This window comes from Bradysia coprophila, unplaced genomic scaffold (genome assembly GCF_014529535.1).
Source record: "Bradysia coprophila strain Holo2 unplaced genomic scaffold, BU_Bcop_v1 contig_87, whole genome shotgun sequence".
Classification (NCBI taxonomy): Eukaryota; Metazoa; Arthropoda; class Insecta; order Diptera; family Sciaridae; genus Bradysia; species Bradysia coprophila.
In genome coordinates, this window is record NW_023504014.1 from 1,023,321 (window position 1) to 1,046,578 (window position 23,258).

Genomic DNA, 23,258 nt, shown 5'->3' on the forward strand with positions numbered 1-23,258 from the left:
GAGTTATATGCAAAATACACTTAGGCCGTGTAGCGGGCTTAGTCCAAGGACCCAAATTTAATTTTTTTTTTCCAACAACATTCTATTTGGTGTTCGATTACCTTCCAAATGAAACAAAAATTAGGAAAATCGGATCAAATTTACTCGAGTTATATGCAAAACACACTTAGGGCCGTGGAGAGGCCTTAGTCCAAGGACCCAAATTTAAAACGTTCTTCGCCACATTATATTCGGGCTTCGATTACCTTTCAAATGAAACAAAAATCACGAAAAAAGGATGAAATGGAGATGACACTTAGGGCCGAGTAGCCTTTCACTTCTAGGGCCCTAACTCACGGGCCATTCACCCGATTTTAATAAACTTTTTTTTCCTGGAGTTTTTTTTGCCGTAAATATCCCCAAAAGACCTTAAAGCACTTAAAGCACCCAAATATGCCCATCTTCGAACTTAGCCTCACTATTTTGACTATCTTTCAGGGAAAAATTTTTTTTTGAAATCGGATTTGATTTACTCAGGATATCGACGTGACGGACAGACGGACAGACGGACAGACAAAATTTTTAATGCGGATTCGTCATCTATGAACATAGGCAAACACTTTGCCCTTACCGTCTGCTTCGAATTCCATCAATTACACACGGCATCGTAATCCTATAAGCCTCTTTGTACTTCGTACGGGGCTAAAAACATGACACTCGTATTTTATACAAGACGTATGTATAACAAAACGTGTCGTACGTTAGCACGCATACGTGTCTGTCGTATAACTTCCTTACCACACTGTATACGTGTCAGACGTAATCTTTTTTCTCAGTGAATGAAGATATTGTCCTGATTCACCTACCAGTTGACCATTGAGTCAGTTTCATCCACAGAATTTTATTGCCATTCATAGTTAGACGAACAATTGAACAACACACCTCCTCCACTCATTTCATTGCATCAAACCCAGACTATAGATAAAAATGTCACGTCGAGTCGCGCACTGTAAGTATTTAGGTTATGGAGAAAGGAATTTTTCCCATCGAGCGATCAAAAATACCTTGGAGAGACCTTGATCAGATTGTTACTTTTCTGAGAAGGCAGTGGTAAAAGAACCACTTGAAAAGCGTTACTGACATTGACCATTAGCCGAATAGAGAGAAAAAACATTTGAAAAAGAGTTGTAAATCGAATCCGATTTTGTAATTTATTTTTACAACGCAGGAGAGAAAATAGTCAATTTCTGACCTCAGCTGAAAGTTCGGAAGCCTTTGTTGTCAAAAACGTTGTGCTTAACTCGGTAAAAAAGTTGGAAATTGCATTTTCTCGGGTGAATTGGACAACACTCTTGAAGTGCAATATCCACCTTTTCTTCCTTCATTGAACCAATAACTATTGTTGCCTTGCAGCCGAGAATTGCGTAAATACCACAGAAACATCTCTGGTCAATACTGTCTCACTCAAAACCAGTTTTTTGCAATTTCCGCCGGGACATTTTGAGGCGTGTGGGAAAGTTGTATTTCGAGCCGAAGACGAGGCAAAAAAAATGTCCCAGCAAGACAGCATACTATTGCTATTGCAGGAAACCATTGATGTAATAGAAGTTAAACCATTGCTGTAATAGAAGGGAAACCATTGCTGCAATTGGAGTATCGGAAAGTTTCTTGTCGGGGGATTACATTTTCCGACTAACTGAAATTCAGTAAAATATTTATACCGGGACCCAATGAAGGTCATCGGAAACGCTTAAATTCGAGTATGAATTTCTGGATTATTTCTCAAGTTTTTCCCGGGAACCAATGCTATTTGAACCGTAATTTTCCGAAAATACCCATGCATGTTTGTATGGTACACACAGCACAAACGACAACGCAAAGCACCAATGGAATTTTTTTTTGACCAAATTCAAAGAACATTTTAAGCAAATGATGATCACGTAACTCTGCATCATCTTCATCATTGGCACAGCACAGCTACTAGCATGAACACTGAATTGACAAGTGTCAAATTTGGAGGCTTTAGTGATACGAGCTACCACTTGGGATTCTTTGTATTGTATGTTTTAACTCATACAACGAAAGCAAGTCATCTATCTGCACAACAGAAACGCAGTACCTACAGGTTTCTTCCATCGTACGGTAAAAACGAATTTTGACAGGCCGAAAACAACCGACCGTCATCCGCAGAAGCAAACATAACCGCAACTTAAACAAATTTGTTCGTTAAAACTTCAAAGTGAGGTTGTGTTGGCTTCTCTGTGGATGACGATTGACATTTTGAACGATCTTGGAAGAAACCTACTGTGGTTTCATCAGTCTCCGAATATTTTGTATGTTCATGCTAGAAGCAGGGCTGTGTCATTGGTCATAAACTTCATTTTACACAGTTTTACAGGTAACAATGAAAATGACTAACGTGAACATTTTTTGGAAAATAGAAATTTTTTTGAGCAATTTTTTGCGTCTGATTTTTGTAAATTGTATTTTATGAACACTAACTGGGATACAGTTTATATGTCATATTAATTTGTAGCCAAGTACAAGTACTTTAGCGAACAATTAAAGGAGATTGTTGTTGAAAGAAATGTATTTTCTTTTGGGCAAAATTAGAAATGAGAGATAAGCAAACGGAAAACTTGGTAAGTACTGCTTTCAGAAGGTAACCCGAATAGTGATCAGTCACTTTAGGCATGAATTTGCTTCAGCTGTTTTCCAGCTGGTCCCACTCATACAAACAAAAAACTGCTAATACGGATGAAATAGTTACACGCGTATAAGAAATTTTGTTTGTATGAGTGGACCATCTAAAAAGCAGCTGTCTGTCTAAATACCACTGAAGTCCACTGTACTTTACAAAAGGTGATCGGTAGATCTATCACCTGAATTGTTTCGCTTTATAACAGAACACTAACCAGATCTCAATGAGATCATCTCATCGTTTATTCTCGTCATCTATAGCAGATGGACTAGACCTTTTCGATAAGTTTGCTGTGACTCAATTTATCTGATTTGAAACCTGACGTGGTTTCCCTGAACTCTTTATGATTTTCAGATTCAGTTCAAGTTTACCGGACCTGTTCTAGTTGCCAGGGATTCCACGGAGAATTTAAAGTGAAAAAGTCGAAAAGTGAGCATACAGTCAAAGACAGTCAATTTTCAGCATAAATTTGCTTCAGCTGTTTTTCAGCTGATCCACACATACTGCCTACAAATTGACTGCCTTTGACTGTAAGTCACGAAAATAGTTGCTAGAAATAGTTGATTTTCTGATCTAAAAGTAGGTAAAAAAGTGAGTTTTCGGGGTAATTTTTACGCGAAGCCAAAGTTATACCGCAAGTAAGTTTCTAAAAATTAAAATTCGTCATTCTCAACTAGAACTTTGTTGCGTCACATCAGCACTTTTCGAATCATCATGAATTGCTTGTGTCAAAATGGGTGTAAATTCAGAAAGAATCCAGGTTTCGGCATGTTGTCGTAAACTTTGATGTGGAGAACATTGAGGGCATCCGTTACCCCCATCTTACTTCTTACATTTCCTATGACTCAGTCTGGAAGGCTTGAGATAAAATTTGTAACGTTCAAGAGAAATCGGCAGATAAAATTGACTGAAAAGCAGAACCTCATTTTTTGTGCCGATTTCTGGTGACATTGGGGTAGGGTAATCTCGCACACCACACAAATTCATGGTGTGCGAGATTCACATCTAAGTGGTGAATCTCGCACAGTCATGACTTTTCGTTACATGTCGTAAAAGGACGCATACTATGATCGCGTGTGCGAGATTCCCCGACACCGTGACATTATGGACCCGCCCGATATGCATAAAAAATAAACATTTCTGTTGGAAATTGATAGAACAATTACGGCGCTACAGAACTTTAATGGACGTTGCGTGTGAGAAGCTTTGGTGTAATTTTTATGGTCAATCAAACAGACTTCCATCCTCCCTAATCAGGATTTCAATAAAAACTAACTATTTTCGAGCTCACCATTAAACTCTTGTTCTTGTGTCTGCTGTTTTCATTTGACGTTTGTTTCATTGAGACTTAATCCATACCTGATCTGAAACCTGGAGAGTTACCAGGAAAATTTGTATGAAAGTTGCAGGTTACCTGTAACTCACCTGACAGCTTTGAAGCTCTGATCAGATCCATCCACCATAATAAGCGTGCGTTCTGGTTGAATGACTCAAGCTCGTGGTGGAATCAAAAAGTAGATTGGAGTCGACGCAAAGTTTCTGCGTACACTAACTCCAGAGGTAACATTACTAAATGATAATGTACAAGACTGGAAAAAAAAAGAGAGTTTCGAGCTCCCGAAATTTCACAAATCTAGCATGGTTTCCAACCTGTTTTAAGTGGTCTTGAAAAAAGTGAGTGAACGGATTGAAAAAAGTTGAAAAAAGTGAGAAATCGAGCAAATTGTTGCTCACTTTTTCACATGTTGAAATTAGTTGTAAAAAGTGAGAAAAGTGAGTGCGTGGAATCCCTGTAGTTCGAAGTACCAACTTTCAAGAATTTTGCCCATCCGAAGAAAATTCATTAGAAAATTTGTAAAAAAAAGGAACGTTTGATAACTGCCCATGAAGAAAACATCCGAAGTCGAGCGAAAGAACTAGTTTCGATTCTAAGATTCGTACCAAACCATTAGACGTTGGGTTGAGTACTTCACTGCTCGACATTTATCAGCGGTAAGTTATGAATCTAAAAACCCATCGGTAGACTTTCGTCCTGATTGTAATCATGATGAAAAAAATTCTAGGACGCCAGGATCACGAGTTATTCTCGTTTTAAGTTAAATGGGAATTGCATAGATGCGCGTAACGAAATTAATAGAAAAGGCCTACTCATAGCTCTGCTACTAGAATGAACATAAGAAATATTTGTAGGCTAATGCTATCTTAATAGGCAGGAGAAGACAGGAGTCATGATTTGTTAGTGTGAATAAAAACGCACAACACATGCAATCGTACACGCATCTTTGAAATTTGAAGGCTATTTTGACGTTGATAAAATGAGTGTTCGAGCTAGTAGCAGTGCTATGACCATCTGCTATCGATGACGATGACGAGAATAAACGATGAGATCTAACTTGTGTTCTGTTATATAGCGAAACAAGTGCTAAAACAATTGAAGTGATAGATTTTGCATCAAACACTTGGATTTTATTTACATAAATGAAGGACCAGATTTAATCGATGAGGCGACATAACTACACGGTCAATACAGTCAGAAACGATATTATCGTTTTTTAGACTATCGACGATACTATCGTTTTTTTGATGATGCTATCGTCTAAAAAACGACATTATCGTTCAAAAAACGATAATATCGTTTTTTTGACGATAATATCGTCCTGGATGAAAATATCCGCTGGACGATATTATCGTTATTTTCTTTTTCTGAACAAATTTATCGTTATTTTGGACGATATTATCGTCCTGGGCGATAATTTTTGGGACGATAATATCGTTCTGGACGAGACAATATCGTTTTTAATTAATTTATTTTTTTAAATTTGAGATGATAATATCGTCCAGGGCGATAATATCGTTTTTAATTAATTTAAAATAAAAATTCTAGACGATAATATCGTCCTGGGCGATATTATCGTTCTGGATGGTTGTTGAAGACGAAACACAAAATCTTGTAGATAAACACCTTTTTATAGACGGCAAATATATATTAAAAAATGGTTCATTTGGTTCCGTAAATTTAAATTTTATATAGAAAAATTAGACAGACTAATTATGAGACGATGCGAGAGAAAAAAAATTAACTCCTAAGTTCCGACACCGTTCCGGCGCCCGACTCGCATTGCGGCCCTCCGCTTCGCTCCGGGGCAATGGGCCGGATCGCTCGGCGTTTATGTTTATGTATTCATTTCGTAAAAAGATGAATTATTTAGGGACGAACTAAACGTCTTTTTTAAACACTGATGTGTAGGTGATTTCCTCTGACAATTGTTTTTCGATATTTTGGAAGAGAATTCGGTTCTTGCTGCACCTCTGAGTAAAATTGAGTCCTGGACAATATTACCACCCAAAACTAAACGATAATATCGTCCTGGGCGATATTATCGTTTTTTTAAACGATAGTATCGTCCTGAACGATATTATCGTTTAAGAAAACGATAATATCGCCCAGGACGATATTATCGTTTTGGACGATATTATCGTACAGAAAACGAAAATATCCATTAGATTTTCTAGAACGGTAATATCGTCCAGAAAACGATAATATCGTTTTTTGAACGATAATATCGACAAGAAAACGATACTATCGTCCAGACAATATTTTAGAATTTTTCAATTTAGACGATATTATCGTCCTGGATGAAAATTTTTTGGGCGATAATATCGTTTTTTTGGACGATAGTATCGTCTAAAAAACGATAATATCGATTTTGAGACGATACTGACGATATTGAGACGATATTATCGTTTTTTTGGACGATACTATCGTCTAAAAAACGATACTAAAAAACGATTGAGACGATACTGACGATATTGAGACGATATTATCGTTTTTTTTGGACGATACTATCGTCTACAAACGATAGTATCGTTTTTTAGACGATAGTATCGTCCAAAAAAACGATAATATCGTTCCTGACGATATTGACGGTGTGGAAATGTCCCGCCACCGATTTAATCCTTTTGCTAAGAGGTTCGCCGCGTAAAACATTAATTGAGAGAAGATATTCTGAGGAATTTATGTGTCCGAAGGTGCGCAGACTGATCGACACGTTTTGCAGGTGTATTTACAGTGTAGATTCTAGACCCTTCTATGCTGAAGCATGGAAAATTGAAAAACTATCTCACTGCAAGTACAAGCACTTTTGTTGGTATGAGTGGACCAGTTGAAAAACAGCTGAGGCAAATTCATGTCTAAATTTCAGTGACGCCCACTGTAGTCTAATCAGCAATGGAATTTTCTTTAGACGAAAGAAAAAATAGTTTTCTCCCGGTTCAAAGATCTCAATTTATTAATTCATTCGATTTTGATGCAGCCATAACAAGCAGTCAACTGAATTGCCACTGCACATGGCTCGCTTTTCGAAGAATGAAATTTGCTTCTGCAAATTTGGTTCGCATTTTTGGACGCTAAGCAGTACGCAGTTGAAACGGTTCGCAATTTTCTTCAGATTTGGATACAACAACGCTGACTCCTTCCACCACGACAGCACCAGTTGGTCCAGGTTTGCGTCGGCGTTTGCATTGTAGCTGTTGAACTCCATGTCAAATCGATCTATGCTTTTGTTGGGTGTCGCTTTCTGTTCCTTGTTGCCGAAGAAAAACTTGAGTCCAACTGGAAACGTGAATTGTATCGGTCAGTGAAGTGATAAAGCAAAAGTCGCAAAGTCCCCGTCTCACCTGACTTCTGTTTGTTGACTGGTGAGGACACTGCGAGTGATGTTTCCTTTTTGATGAACAATGGATCCGGTATATCCGGATCGGCATCGTTCAATTTCTTCAGTGCACATTTAATGGTAGCCACGTCTTCCGCACTCTGCAAACTCTGGAAACGGGGATCGAGAAACGAGGATTGCATCAGGAAGCCGGACGCCAGGGATCTGTTCATGAAAAGGTTCATTAGTCACCACGTTCAGCGAATGTTTCGTATAGCTGTGTCCTACTGTGTGTTCTTCAGCTCTTTGTGGATGATTGCATTGAATTCATTCTCCAAATCCGTTGCACCGCCATCCAATGTAAAATGTAGGTTTAAGAGTTGAGAGGTCAATGGTCGTATCAGGGAGGCCATTGCAATTTGTTCCATGGAAACGGTTTCCAGCGTCAGCTGTGAATCGAGAGGATTTTGGTTTAAGACATATTCGAATAGTGAAAGAACTGAACCGGTGCTACCTTCAACGGTGTCAGACAATCAATAACAGTTTTCACTTCAATTATCAATTGAGCTGCGTCGCCTTCGATTTTGTCGCTGTTTTTCACCAGAAAATCGAAAATGAATTCGAAAAAGTTCATTTTGGTCATCCAAAAGCTTTTGTTTATCTTCGGCGGATCGGGAACGTCGGACACGAAGCGACTGAGTTCGTTGAAAACGTTGATGGCTCTGGCGAAAATGTCCTCCGTTTTAATGTTGGACAGACATTTGGTCGCAGCATTGGCTATTGTGGTGAGGAAGCAAGGGATCACTGGGATCTCTGGAAGGAATAAATTTAAATCAATTCCGGATGGAGCACGTTACCAAAGCAAATTCGGGGGAAATGCAGTCAATGGTAAGGTATTCTCTGTTGAGATGTTGGTCTCATTCCACTCAACAGCTCGCAGGCGAAAGCGACTTTTACTCTCTTGGAGTCAGTCGGTACTATGAGACTTCTAAGAACCCCGTTTTTCTTCAATTTCTCTATTCAAAAATTTACGAGTCTGAGTCTACCCTTATAGTCCTGACTGGCATTACTGGATGTAAGAGATATTCAGAGTATGCTGTCCTGTACAGTCTCCTACTCATAAGAGGTTTTGTCCTTACTACGGGATTAGAGCAGGGATATTCCAAGACTAAAAGAGATCCGAAAAAATGCGAAACCGTACGACCTTTCCCACATTGACTGCATCCCTCTCTCACTAAATTTCTTACTAAGATTTTCCAGAAACATTTTCAGCGCCTCTTCCTCGTTGATATCAAAATCAGCAATCGCCGCAACGCAATTTTCCATCGTCAAAATGTTGAAATGTTGTTTCCAGTCGCTAACATAGCTGGAATCCACAACATTCAGTACCACCGTATTCACTTGATCATCATCGGTCACATAATTGACATGGGTTGTAATGAATGTCAATTCCTCCTTGTTGCACCACTTCTCGAATCCGATCGAAAAGAACTTGTCGTCTATGTCCGTCTTAAGGCCTTGACTGAGTCGGTCATAGTCGGTTTGGTACAGACGTTGTATCTGCTTTTCGATGGCCTTTGCGTTCGGAATCTGTACTCGACTGCCGCATAGGGACGTTACGAAATTTATGAAACCCGAACCCTCGCTTATTGTAATGGGTAACAGATCGTCAACAATCAGCGAAATAAGTGACGATTCGATGTTGAGCGTTTCGCTGTTTTTCCGTTTCAATGTCTTTGCATTAGTGTTGGTGGTGGTGTTGGAGACGGCGGTCTTCAGCACGGATGTTTCTTCATCAAAATTATTCAAATCATCCGCTGCCAAATACTCGATTTGATACTCATCGTTCATTTCTTGAAAGTCGTCGGCATCCACGTCATCGGCCAGTATTTCAATCAAATCATCCGGATTCGGAATTATATCGCCTGTTGCCTGTTTTATGCTGTACACTTGTTTCAGTTCGCTGTTGTCATTGGTCGGCGTGTAAATGAATTTCATTTTCTTTGCGGGAGGAGTGTATGTGAAATTCATTTGTTCCGGATGTTTCGTCCGGAGATGAGACTTTAAATTGCTAGTGTTTTTGTTGTAGGACAAGGCTAGGCCGCAGATACTGCAGATGACGCTACGTCGCGTTATTATCGAACTGGAATCATCAGCTGGAAAACCGAAAAATTTCCAATATGTGCTACGCATAGACGTTGGCCGAATTATTTTCGAATAGTTGTACACTTCCTGCTCGTTAATCTCTTCAATTACGTTCATGGTATGAACATTTGAATATCAACACAAAACAATGCACTTTCGATAATATCGTATCGAACCCCCGCATCAAAATCTATCGATTACGATATTTTAACTCTGTCGGTTTTTTCGTTACCGGTCCCCGGTCAATGCCTGTGACTGGGTCAATATTATGGTAACTGGTAACGATTTTGTATGGAATTATTTGATCTTTTGTCGAGCACACGTGAAATGTTTTCTTTTTTCGGTTTTCCAATTCACTTCACGTCAACACAATTTTGCACCCAAACTGGGACTTTTCCACCATTTTGGTTGAACTGCGGTAAAACGGATTTTTAGGAGAATGTTCACTAATGCAACCAAACCATTTTAAACTTTTTTTCAGCTGTTTGTATTGGCGGAATCGACAACCGTTTTGCTAACAAGATTCTGAATCAATTTCTTTCAGTTTTGTTTACAACCATAAATCTCACAAATGAATAAATTGTGGAGTGGATGTCTTGTCGGAAATATTTTCAAAATTTCCCACACTCAATATGAATGTGTTCGCATGTCAAGCATGTCAACAACTATCAACACTGGGATGATAGGGTCAGGGATATTTTGACATTTTCTTTTCATGTTGTTATTCTATGCATTTCCCCCATTTGACTCTAGACACACACAAAAGAGAGGAGGAAAGAAAATATCATAACAAAAATTCGTGTTTATTAAAAGCGAAGACATCTAAATAAAAACAGAGAAAAAAAATTCTTTCGTTCGAAAATTGTAATCCAATTTGGATGATTAATTAACGGTTGATAATAGAGTAAGTGATTGCGAATGTGGTTCATTTTTTGTGGTCAATTTGAATATTGATTTTTTTTAAATGCGTTTGCGATGCAAATTGTACCGAAAAAATAATGGAATCTTTGTGTGGTGCAATCTAAAGTAAATAAAACTTTCCTGAAGTACATTTTCGAGCAGACCAAAGGTGTGTCTGAATCGCTTTATTTGTCCTCATAATCGAGATTGCCAACTGAAGCGTTTTCATGAACAGAAAATGCAAACTCGAGCAAAATATTACGTATCGTCTCTAGGTACTGTTTTTCGCTGGGTGGAGTGGATATGCCTTTGTTATCGACATTATAGGATATAATGTTTGCTCACTGAAAGAGCAGATAGGTTCAATTATGTTCGAGATACTTCTCTGCGAACTCTCTGATACGGCAATACTTACGTGTCCCTTCTGTTGTCTTTCTATAATACACAACCCGTGTCATTCATCAAATTGTTTTCGTGGTCTTCTCGTTTCATTTACACAATTTGGCGTAAGTGACGACACGACCATGACTAATTTATGTTGCAGTAAGCAGCATAGTCAGCCTCACTGACGAAACAGAGTTGAGAGCCTCACGCCTCACCTGTCACAGGAAACTTTGTCTCCAGGTAATTATTTCATTAATTGTAGCAGCTGTATGTTTCTCGTGGGGCGTTACAGCTATTGTAGATTACCTGGAGACAAAGTTACCAGCATCAGGTGAGATTTATAACACTTCTTTGTCAGTCTTGGCCACTTTAAGTTGTCACAAAATGATTTTAAAATTTGCCACGAAAATTCTGGCTACATCTCCCGGAGTACGATCAACACGCGAACTTTGTTAAAATTCCCAATACTGCAATAGATCGTCATACCTTTCAGGTGGCTCCGTACTGCCAATGTAAACGAATGAACTGGAAGTATCAGATAATCAGCAAACGAATTGTGGCAAGACGAGCGACCCGATTTAAGGTGCAATGTGCAAGATTACGTGTTGGAAAAATTGCTGTTCACAGTGGCGTGTATGGTTTCGTCCCATAGTCATCACGGTGTACATTTTGTTTGTTATTATAATTGTGCCAACGCTGATCGTGAATTCAGGTAAAATTTCGAAAACTCGGATGCGTTAACAGGGCGTACGATTAAAGAAACGGGTGCAATTTTAGTGCGAGATGGATTCTCACGAAAAGATCAGCTGATCTTGATCGGTGGCCTATTCGTCTTAACAGCCATTCCAATGTCGGTATGGCATATCAGTCAGCACATCATCCACTTTACGAAGCCACAACTCCAGAAACCAATCATTCGCGTCTTATGGATGGTACCGATATATGCCAGCAACGCGGTTAGCACAAGACATTCGAATTGGTTAACTCGAAGTTGAAAATTAATTTCCTCGAAATTTTTGTGTGTGTCTTTTCGCAGTGGTTTGGACTCTTGTTTCCCGAATACTCGTTTTACATTGACGGCGTGCGTGAGATCTACGAGGCGTATGTCATTTACAATTTCATGGTTTATATGTTGAACTATCTCAATTTGCAAATGGATCTGGGAGCGAATCTGGAGTTCCAGGCACCGGTGCATCACACGTTTCCGTTATGCTGTCTGGCGCCGATCATTATGAGCCGAGAATTTATCCATAAATGTAAACACGGAATTTTACAGTATGCGGTAGTTAGACCGATCGTTACGGTAATATCGATGTGAGTATGGTGCTGTGCGTGAGTGGCGTTACATATCACACGTTCGATTAACCGCTGTTTTGTTTGCACATTTCTAGCATTTGTGAACTGTGCGACGTATATGGTGAAGGTAGCATTTCGCCGAATGTTGCATTCCCGTACATCATGTTCATCAATAATTTGTCACAATTCGTCGCTATGTATTGCCTTGTGTTGTTCTATCGGGCGAATAAGGTTTGTTGCTTTTGCATTATAAAAACGGTTGACGACTGAAGGACAGGGATTCAATGTAGTGTGAGTAGAGTATGACATGTAAGTCAATGGTTCCGTTCAAGCTTGATTAAAAGTAATTTAGATAAGGAAAACTTAAAGACCGGACAAGCACTGGGCAATGTTTCTGTCATGAAAGCAAGTTCCGCGAACAAAATATTTTAATGTAAATTCGCGGTCATCCTGCCATTTCTGTCATGATCAACTTTACTTCTCGATGAGTTCGACTCGTACGGACAGTTTGAGTTAATCGGTCAAAAGAAATCGTCTTCGACAAGGCGACCAAAAATCATTAAAAAAACAAGGCGTCAGAACAGTCGGAGCGTTTGCTGCGACTTAGCCCCGTACGACCCGTAATCCTATTTCGTCCGTAAACATAATACGTCCGTAGCCCTCTAATGCGTCTGTTACCAAAATGCAAGTCAAGTTGGTTGGGCATGGTCAAATTTACTGAAAGTGTTCATTTTTAAAATTGCGCATAGCGCAATTACGAAAGCCCGTACGAAGTACCTCTCAAAAAAAACCAACAATTTACGACATTATTTTAGAAACCCAAAATTTTTTGCCAACTTTCTATTGGGTATTCAATTATCTCTCAAATGAAACAAAAACTAGCAAAATCGGTTGAGATTTATTCGATTTATGTGCAGACGAGCCATCAGAACAGTCGGAGCGTTTGCTGCGACTGAGCCCCGTACGAACCCGTATATCTATTGCGTACGTGACCCTAGTGCGTCTGTCACCCTACTTTGACCGTCCAGGTAGCTCAATCGGTAGAGCATAGGACTCATACCCAAGAGGTCCCGGGTTCGACTCCCGGTGCAAAAATGCTTGCCTGGTTTTATTCTAATCACTTGGTGATTAAGCACTCGCTATTAGTTATCTAATGGCTGTACGACCGTAACAAAGTCGCAAATTTCAAAGAAATCCAATATTCGATTTCTTCGCAACAATCACGCCATATTGACATAATGTCAATGACACAATTCACAATATACAACAGACTGTAGGATAAGCGCCATCTATGATCGACTAGTCGCTCATTGGGAAAATACATGAGTCATTAGTGATGGTTGTGGTCTTCGCATACCACTCGTGGCTTAGAGAATTCACAACGTATGGGACGTTTACACGGTCGATTTGTGAGCTATCTGAGTCCGAAGAGATATGATGAAAAATAACAATTCATATGATCAAGTGACTTGTGCAATAGCACAACAGGCCCACTAGAGGCTTAGGTGCTGGGCTAACCCCCTTCCCATCCAATCCAATCCAATCCTACTTTGACCGTAGACCTATTGCACCCGTAAACGTAGTTGAAGTCAAATTATTATGAAATGTGTACATCTTAGAAATTGCGCATAGCGCAATTACGAAGCCCCGTACGACGTTCCTTTCAAATGTAGCACAAATTTCAAGTTGACCTAAAATTTTAATTTATTGAGAGGCCTAAGGCCAAGTTACGGCCTTAGTCCAACGACCCAAATTTATTTTTTTTCCAACAGTATTCTATTCGGCCTTCGATTACCTTCCAAATGAAACAAAAATTAGGAAAATCGGATCAAATTTACTCGAGTTATATGCAAAACACACTTGGGGCCGTGGAGCGGCCTTAGTCCAAGGACCCAAATTTTAAATTTTTTTCCACAACATTCTATTCTGTGTTCAATTACATTTTAAATGAAACAAAAATTAGGAAAAACGGATGAAATTTACTCGAGTTGTATGTAAAATACGCATAGGGCCGAGTAGCGGCCTTAATCCGAGGACCCAATTTTTTTTTTTCAACAACATTCTATTCGGTGTTCGATTACCTTTCAAATGAAACAAAATTTAGGAAAATCGGATCAAATTTACTCGATCTATACGCAAAATACACTTAGGGCCGAGGAGCGGCCTCAGTCCAAGGACCCAAATTTAAAACGTTTTTCGCCACATTCGGGCTTCGATTACCTTTCAAATGAAACAAAAATTACGAAAAAAGGATGAAATTTACTCGAGTTATATGCAAAATACACTTAGGGCCGAGTAGCCTTTCACTTCTAGGGCCCTAACTCACGGTCCATTCACCCGATTTTAATAAACTTTTTTTTCCTGGATCGGTATCGACAATACCTATCTTTTGCCGTTTCATTTGCATTTCCATCGTTTTTTTTGCCGTAAATATCCCCAAATGACCTTAAAGCACTTAGGCGGCCCTAACTCACGAAGGGCCGACCCAAATATGCCCATCTTCGAACTTAGCCTCACTATTTTGACTATTTTTGAAATCGGATTTGATTTACTCAAGATATCGACGTGACGGACAGATGGACAGACAAAATGTTTAATGCGGATTCGTCATCTATGAACATAGGCAAACACTTTGCCCTTACCGTCTGCTTCGAATTCCATCAATTACACACGGCATCGTAATCCTATAAGCCCCTTTGTACTTCGTACGGGGCTAAAAACACTTAGGGCCGAGTAGCGGCCTTAGTTCAAGGACCCAAATTTAAAACTTTTTTTGCCATCATTCTATTCGGCATTCAGTTATCTCTCAAATGAAACAAAAACTAGCAAAATCGGATGAGATTTACTCGATTTATGTGCAAAAAACACTTAGGGCCGAGTAGCGGCCTTAGTCCAAGGGCTGAAATTTGAAACTTTTTTCGCCATCATTCTATTCGGCATTCAATTATCTCTCAAATGAAACAAAAACTAGCAAAATCGGATGAGATTTACTCGATTTATGTGCAAAAAACACTTAGGGCCGAGTAGCGGCCTTAGTCCAAGGGCTGAAATTTGAAACTTTTTTTGCCATCATTCTATTCGGCATTCAGTTATCTCTCAAATGAAACAAAAACTAGCAAAATCGGATGAGATTTACTCGATTTATGTGCAAAAAACACTTAGGGCCGAGTAACGACCTTTGAGCCCTCCCAACAAGCCCACGTTGCATCTTACCCAAAAACAATGTTCAGCAACTTTGTTCTACTCGTCAATACCTTTCATTTGATATATCAAGCAGCCATTGCGTGCGTATTTCGGTAGATATCGACGAAAGACTGAAAAACACCTATAGGGCCCTAGCTCTGGAAGGGCCGACCCAACCATGCCCATTTTCGAACTTGACCTTACTTTTGTTGATACCAATCGGGGAAAAAAAGAATTTTGAAAAAAGGTTGTGATTTGCTCAAGCTAGAGGGGTCACAGACGGACGGACGGACGGACATTTTTTTTTTATTGCGGATTCGTCATCTATGAACATAACCAAATGCTTTGCCCTTACTGTCTGCTTCCAATTCGACGTGTTACAAACGGCATATTAATCTTATAAGCCCCCAGTACTTCGTACGGGGCTAAAAACAGAGAAATGATAACAGATGACGTTGTTGCCGCCTCACCGGCTGGGCTATCTGGTATCATTTCTTTCCAAGAAATTTTTCACCAGAAAAAAGTCCTTCCACAGAACTCAAAGTTCAATTGACGTTATATTCAACTAATTGAATCCGTTCCTTGGCCGTCTGCTTTTACACTAAAAATTTCTTGAAACTTGAATGACCAACATATCACTTCCAGACTGAACTGAAGCCAATGAATCCAGTACCAAAATTTCTATGCATCAAGGCCGTCATTTTCTTTTCATTTTTGTGAGTTAATTGACTCTCCTACTGCCCCTACAGCACAAAAACGTTTACCGAAAATCTGTTTCCATTTACAGCCAAGGTGTAGTCATCACCTTTTTGGTGTATTTCGGTTACATCAAAAATATATTCGGCTCAGAGGAAGGTAGTGACTACAAAATCTTATCTTCAAAGCTACAGGTGAGTCCAATGTCAAAGATTGACCAACAGATGTGCTCTAACCGAATCATTTTCAGGATTTTCTCATTTGTATTGAAATGTTCTTTGCGGCACTGGCTCACCAATACAGCTATCCGCATCGACCATTCCACCGAAACACACCGGACGGCAACAATGGTCTCACTTACAACGCATTTCGGGCAATGTGGGACGTTTCGGACATCCGCGAAGATATTTTCGAACATTTTTCGGTTGTCTGCAGTTCGGTGAGTCGTCGCGTACTCGGCCGTGGTTCAACAGCCGAGACAAGTCATCTGATACCGAGCGGTTCCAGTGGATCTGGCTATCAAAGTGAATATAAAATCAATACTCGTCCTAGTACGTACGGTGCCGTTGCTAGTGGTCACGAGCACCAGCACAACGATGGAATCAATATTGTTAAGCAAACAGTGACCAAGGACTATTCGCCGCAGTTCGGTGCACCGAAAACGACTAGTTATTTTCAACCGACATCGTCCAGTTCGTCGTCGACGCGGAATGATAAATCGAACAGCAACACAACGAATACGTCGAGGAGTGAAACGTTTATGGAAATACCGATCGGGATGCGAAAATCGGACAGCACGGCTAGTGATTTCGGGCTGAACACACCGATCGATGAGTGTGGAATTAATGTGCGGGGAATGGAGAAGGACAGCTACATTTTGAAATATCCGAACGCTTAATGTGGCAACAGGTGAATGTCTAAAGAATTTGTCAAGGGAATCTGTGTGGTGGTAAGTCTGTAATCACCAGTATTTCTGCTATAATCTAGTCCACGTTTAAGTTAAGAAAAGAAAGTTTCCAAACAAAGACTCCTTAACCGAATCGACATTGTGACAAAACTCATTTTATTCCGATTAAAAAAGAAAGTGAACATTGACCTGTTAACGGATGCAGAGACTGTGTGCAGGAATTTAAATTAATTTGGACAAACTAATTAGATAAAAAGAGAAGGGGACTGTATGCAGGGGAGAGAATGCTTGCGAATAAGTTTGTTATATGCAAAGTGTGCTTTGGCATTCCGTTTCCCTTAGGGTAAGACGTCCTTTTTAAGAGCCTTGCTTAAATGCCTGCTTGTCAAACGATCGGCTACATTAAAACAAAAATCGTTCGGACGAAATGTAGTCCGAAAATGTAAGCTCAGGTCAAAATGCCGGAAGCATTTAGTTGGTTCGACCATCGAACATTATTTATTAGCATTGAATGCCAAAATGTATACGCTGATGTCATAAGGATATATAAATTGTAAATTGATTAAAAAGTGACTTTTGATGGTCTGAAGGAATTTCTTTTACATTTCAAATTTGAGTGCCGGCCTGTCACTCATCAAAGTTTTCACAAAATAACTTACAAGTGTTGCCATCATTTACATGAATTTCTGATGTGTCAAGCTATAACTCTGTCTGACAACACTCAATTGCGGACGCCCGAACTTATAATAAAATTCCTGGTCCCAACAATATGCGAGACAACAAAAATTGTCGTAAAATCCACCTTGTAAAAGACAAACAAAAAAGCTTCCCAGATCTCTAAGAATTTATTTGGAATCTCACTACAGTCAGAGGCAGCGAAATTTCGTTTCGTCATGAATTTGCTTCAGCTGTTTTTCAGTTGATCCACACATACAATCAGAGCCTAATATTTGGGAATTAATTCTCTAAATTCCCAAAAATTCCCAAAATTCCCTAAAATTCTCAAAAATTCCCTAAATTCCCAAAAATTCCCAAAATTCCCAAAAATTCCCAAAATTCCCTAAATTCCCAAAAATTCCCTAAATTCCCAAAAATTCACTAAAATTCTCAAAAATTCGCTAAATTCCCAAAAATTCTCAAAAATTCCCTAAATTCCCTAAAATTCTCAAAAATTCACTAAAATTCTCAAAAATTCCCTAAATTCCCTAAAATTCTCAAAAATTCCCTAAATTCCCAAAAATTCACAAAATTCCCAAAAATTCCCTAAATTCCCAAAAATTACCTAAATTCCCAAAAATTCCCTAAAATTCTCAAAAATTCCCTAAATTCCCAAAAATTCCCTAAATTCCCAAAAATTACCTAAAATTCCCTAAAATTCCCAAAAAACAACAACAAATATTTCAAAACATATTGAAAATAATATATTCAGTAAATACATCTTAAGCAGTTTATCGCCAAAACTGCAGGTGCGAGTGATAGGGGAACAAGTGGTCTCCGATTTTAAGGAGTGATAGCTCGTTAGATTGGTCTTTCAATTCTAGAGAATCGTATCTTTCATTTTTTTCGAATATTTTTTTCAATTTTCGGTTAAAGCGTTCAAAGTTGAAAGCATGTAAGAGGGTCCCGAAAGCCTTTTCTCGGCAATAACTCAAGAATAATTATTTTAACTTATTGTAATGTTGTACTGATGTCAGCTTTGGAGAGGCCTACAAAAATGGAAAAAATAACTAAAAATTGCTCACCCCTGGCTGGTGCGAGTACATCCACGAGAATTATACCCTTCAGAGCCAAGTATTTAGGAAATAATTATCAAAAGTTCCCTAAAATAACAAAAAAAGTTTCTTTGCTTGTTCATAGTTTTTAAAGATTTTTGAACTTTTCTTGATGTTTTACGAGCATTTAAGAGGAATATACACATGGCTAATATGTTGTCTACATTTCGTGGCAAAATTATTATTATTTTGATGATAATTTTGGACTAGGATTCTTTTTAGCAAACGTACGACCATCGTTTGGTGTTTAGCTTTCAGCAAAAATATAAATGTTTGCGGTGATGCAACCTACCTCCGAGAAAACTCAAAATATGTGTCAATTTTCGTGACTCGGACTGACAGATATTTAAATTTTTGCTAAAAGCTAGCACATTTTAACACCAAACGATGGTCGTTCGTTTTCTAAAAAGAATCCTAGTCCAAAATTATCATTAAAATAATTATAACTTTGTCCCAAAATGTAGGTAGCAATTTAGCCATGTGTAGATCCTTTTAATTTATTATAAAATTGCAAAAAAAAGAAATTTTGGAATTTTTTTGGGAATTTTAGGGAATTTTTGGGAATTAATTCCCAAAATTCCCAAAAAGTCACTAAATTCTCTAAAATTCACAAAAATTCCCTAAATATCCCAAAAATTCCCTAAATTCCCAAAAATTCCCAAAAACGATTCCCAAATATTAGGCTCTGCATACAATCAAAGTTTGTACCGTTGAAGCTGCTCCACGCACGCTCGTGGTGGTAGTAAAACCGTGTAAAGACGTGTAAACAGTTTTGATTGCATGTGTGGATCAGCTGAAGCAAATTCATGCTGAAATTTCACTGCCTTTGGCTGGCTGTACCGTCTGTACCAAAGAACACTGAAAGTAGAGTTATGTTGCATCCGTGACGTTTGACGTAATAATGTTGTTGGAACTGGGTTTATTAGTATTGAGTTTTGGCATGTGTTGCATTTTTACACATTGAATTTGACTAAATTAGGGTTCCGTGAGTTTTTGTGGGCTTGCATTACCTTTAGTGTGTATATACTTTGGGCAGGACAACGAGGGTTTTTTTTTTGAAGTTGGCTTCACATTGTGAGCAAAGTATATAAACACTGAAGATAATGCAAATAAGCAGCTACGCAACGGTTCCCTAGTTTCAGGTGAATTGAGTTTAGTTATGTTGCACACATATTCAATTTGTCAAGTTGCCGCTATTGGTGAGATGAGTTCGATTCCATACAAACTTAGCAGGAGCAACAAAATTAGTCACAAGAAAATGTGATGACACGGCAACATGACAAAAATGAATTCATCTGAAAGTCGGGATCTGTAATTTCTCTGATCCGTTGAGGGTTCGCATTACCTTCAGTGGTCATTCTCGACGTTCAAATATTTTTTTTTTTTAATTCAAAAATGAAATTTCACTTTATCTCGAGGAAAGAACGGATGGTTTAACTCAAAGCACCTTGCATAGTTGTAGTAGAATGTTGCTTATGTCAAAAAACAAAAGAATTTTTATGTCAAACTCATGTTGCTATGTAAACGTACACACTTACTTTTACACATGTAATATTCTACTACGATGCTAGATGGTTTGTTAAACTCTGTGAAATAGTAACGAATGATAGGACATGGTGAATTATAGTGTTGATATAGGACATTGTTCTAAAAAAATCATTTCTTTCTCAACAAAATCTATCCATTTGTCATGATAAAATTGTGAATTGATTGAGTGAACTGATATGAGTGTGGCGGTGATGCATATCAGAATTTGTAGTTGCGAATATTTAAATGTGCGCGTAGACTTTGATTTGAAAAATTCCCCACATTTATATGTTATTCGTTGTAAATTATTTGATAATTTTAGATATATGGAAGCAGAATAGTGCTAGATATTATAAAAGATAGAAAACATTGATAAGCTTTTTTACAATTAATTAAATTATATTTTTAAAAAACATTTCCGAAAAAAGAAAAACATTTTACGAAATAAAAATTATTTTGTTCTTTACACAGATGTTTTCCTACATTTTCCACAATTTTTACTTCCAAATTATTATATCCCGTCCATTTACTCTCCGGGTGGGATGCAAATAATATTCTAACGCTATTTGCACGCAATAGTCCAAACGTCCAATTGTTAGGCCCGTTTGTACAAGGACGATTCAAGTTACTTCCGAAAGGACTGTTGCTGCATGCGTGTCCTGCTATGAATAACTCACAAGAATGCTCAATATGCTTCTCCCTTCACTTCTTCGCTTCACCCCATCATCAAAGTGACAACGTTCATGTTGGATTTAACGATATTCACAAATTACCCAAATCAATTGAATCGTTCCTAGGTTCGATACCATCTTGAGTTGAGGGTCGCTTTGAATTTACATTCTGGGCTTATTGAGTCATTGTTGAAAAACTTTTAATAATTAGACACGCATTTCATTCTCCATTCAAACAGTGTAGTTGAAACCGCTGCAGCTTTTGCAATTGCAAGAAATGCTAATTTTTCCTTAACAAATTTTGTAACTACTTCAGGCGGGTATTTTATCCCATTGCCTAAAAGAGCAACTTTGCCTCAAATCAAGACTATTCCTCTGATTTTACTTCCTTACGAAGTGGCGTGTTTGTTTAAGTGACCGTTAATCATGTCCGGAGCGATATCGGGGGACTTGACGCAGTCTAACTTCCAAAAAAAGAACGAAGAAATTTTTTTGAGACGCTGCAACTATATATAGGCGAGAATTTAAGTTTCTTTCCTTTGGCCTGTATCACCACAAATCCTATTCTATCTTATTTGCGCTTCAAATACGAGCAAAACGAGCTATCACTCGACTATGTAACTTTAAAATTGCCGGAGATACATCGTTTTGAAGTTGGTCATTTTGATAGAAAATGCACCAAATTAACGTTTTCCAAACAATCAAAATCTTTCAACTTACTCTGTATGTGTCTATCTGTCTATCTATCGACGGACGATCTCGGAAACTAGTCAGCCAATCTCCATGAAATTTTGCAGGAACCTCAGGGTGGGCATAAAAATGAAAATGTGATACGCCATTACCCCAGGAAAAACCAGAATTTTGTTTTATTGGCCTCGAAGTGGTTTCTGAGTGTGGTTTTCGAGGGTCGGGAACGCGTTTTCGGCTGTAGCTTAGCTGTATTGAAACCTACAGAGGCGTGCGACCCATGAAATGAAAGGTATTCGTAACACGATTCGAACAAAAAAATAATTAAAAAAATCGGGGCAGATTCGTTTGAGCTAGAGTGATTAGAGTGACCAAATTTTGAGCTACTCGAGCGTAGGATGAAAGGACTAATATTTTTTTGGGTTATGAAAGATAGAGAGTTACTTTCTTCGGCAAAGTCTCAGAGTTTTACGAGTAGAACAGAAGGGCATTTGTGAAAAATGTCGAAAGTTGGAAATGGGTGGGTCAATTATGTTTTTAGAGGTATTTCTTGAATGGTGGCAGATAGAGAGTTACTTTCTTCGGCAAAGTCTCAGAGTTTTACGAGTAGAAAAGGTGGCAGATAGAGAATTACTTTCTTCATCAAATTTTCGAATTTCGTCAAATTTTCGAATTTCGTCAAATTTTCGATTTTCGTCAAATTTTCGAATTTCGTTAAATTTCGTCAAAATTTTCGAATTTCGTCAAATTTTCGATTTTTGTCAAATTTTCGATTTTTGTCAAATTTTCGAATTTCGTCAAATTTTCGATTTTCGTCAAATTTTCGAATTTCGTTAAATTTCGTCAAAATTTTCGAATTTCGTCAAATTTTCGATTTTTGTTAAATTTTCGATTTTCGTCAAATTTTCGAATTTCGTCAAATTTTCGAATTTCGTCAAATTTTCAAATTTCGTCAAATTTTTGATTTTCGTCAAATTTTCGAATTTCGTCAAATATTGTCAAATATTCAAATTTTGCCAAATTTCCGAATTTCTGTTATAAACTGTTATAAAAAGCAGTGTTCTAAAACTTCTAAAACGACTGATATCCCAACAAAAATCTCTTCGAGAAAAGTGTGACGCAGTCTATGAAGTACAATTTCTAAAATGAATGATATCGCTAGAGTTGACGCTTTCAGCTTCGTTACGCAAAAATTAAATTTTACACCCAATTTTAGTTCAAACAAGCTGGCTTAGTTTTTCTCATCATCTGCCAAATAATTTTTACCAAAAAAAAATTTGACTGGAAACAACCAAAATTTTACCAAAAAAATCTGCGTCGCATGGGGCAGATAAATTTTCTTGCTGGTCTGTTCCTGAACATCTGCCACTTTGCGACGCAGATTTTTTTGGTAAAATTTTGGTTGTTTCCAGTCAAATTTTTTATTGGTAAAAATTATTTGGCAGATGATGAGAAAAACTAAGCCAGCTTGTTTGAACTAAAATTGGGTGTAAAATTTAATTTTTGCGTAACGAAGCTGAAAGCGTCAACTCTAGCGATATCATTCATTTTAGAAATTGTATTTCAAAGACTGCGTCACACTTTTCTCGAAGAGATTTTTGTTGGGATGAGAGCCAGGCCTACAAGGGCTTTTTGAAAGTTGCATTCATATTCTTTGCCAAAATTTCTACAAAAAATCACCGATTTTTTCCTACGTTTGAGCGTGCTTTACAATCAAAACAAACTTAGCGCATGACAATGACAAAACTTTAGCACAAT

The 23,258-nt window shown here is 38.2% G+C and overlaps 2 protein-coding genes across 3 annotated transcripts; one reads left to right on the plus strand and one right to left on the minus strand.

Moving 5' to 3' along the window:
• Positions 1–6,940: 6,940 nt before the first annotated feature.
• On the minus strand, positions 6,941–9,906 carry LOC119084605. The gene is made up of 5 exons (XM_037194667.1): positions 8,580–9,906; positions 7,847–8,145; positions 7,621–7,781; positions 7,358–7,557; positions 6,941–7,292 (listed from the first exon to the last, which is right to left on the minus strand). The coding sequence occupies exons 1-5, from the start codon at positions 9,592–9,594 to the stop codon at positions 6,970–6,972; spliced, it is 1,998 nt and encodes a 665-aa protein (XP_037050562.1). The 5' UTR covers positions 9,595–9,906; the 3' UTR covers positions 6,941–6,969.
• Positions 9,907–10,222: 316 nt separating this feature from the next.
• On the plus strand, positions 10,223–17,432 carry LOC119084606 (transmembrane protein 184C). 2 transcript variants are annotated; one of them, XM_037194668.1, is made up of 8 exons: positions 10,223–10,381; positions 11,255–11,473; positions 11,539–11,717; positions 11,798–12,075; positions 12,153–12,288; positions 15,886–15,956; positions 16,028–16,130; positions 16,187–17,432. In XM_037194668.1, the coding sequence occupies exons 2-8, from the start codon at positions 11,350–11,352 to the stop codon at positions 16,832–16,834; spliced, it is 1,539 nt and encodes a 512-aa protein (XP_037050563.1). In that variant the 5' UTR covers positions 10,223–10,381; positions 11,255–11,349; the 3' UTR covers positions 16,835–17,432. The 2 variants fall into 2 exon arrangements, with proteins under 2 accessions (XP_037050563.1, XP_037050564.1); XM_037194669.1 differs by lacking the exon at positions 10,223–10,381 and adding an exon at positions 10,429–10,546.
• The last annotated feature ends 5,826 nt before the right edge of the window (positions 17,433–23,258 follow it).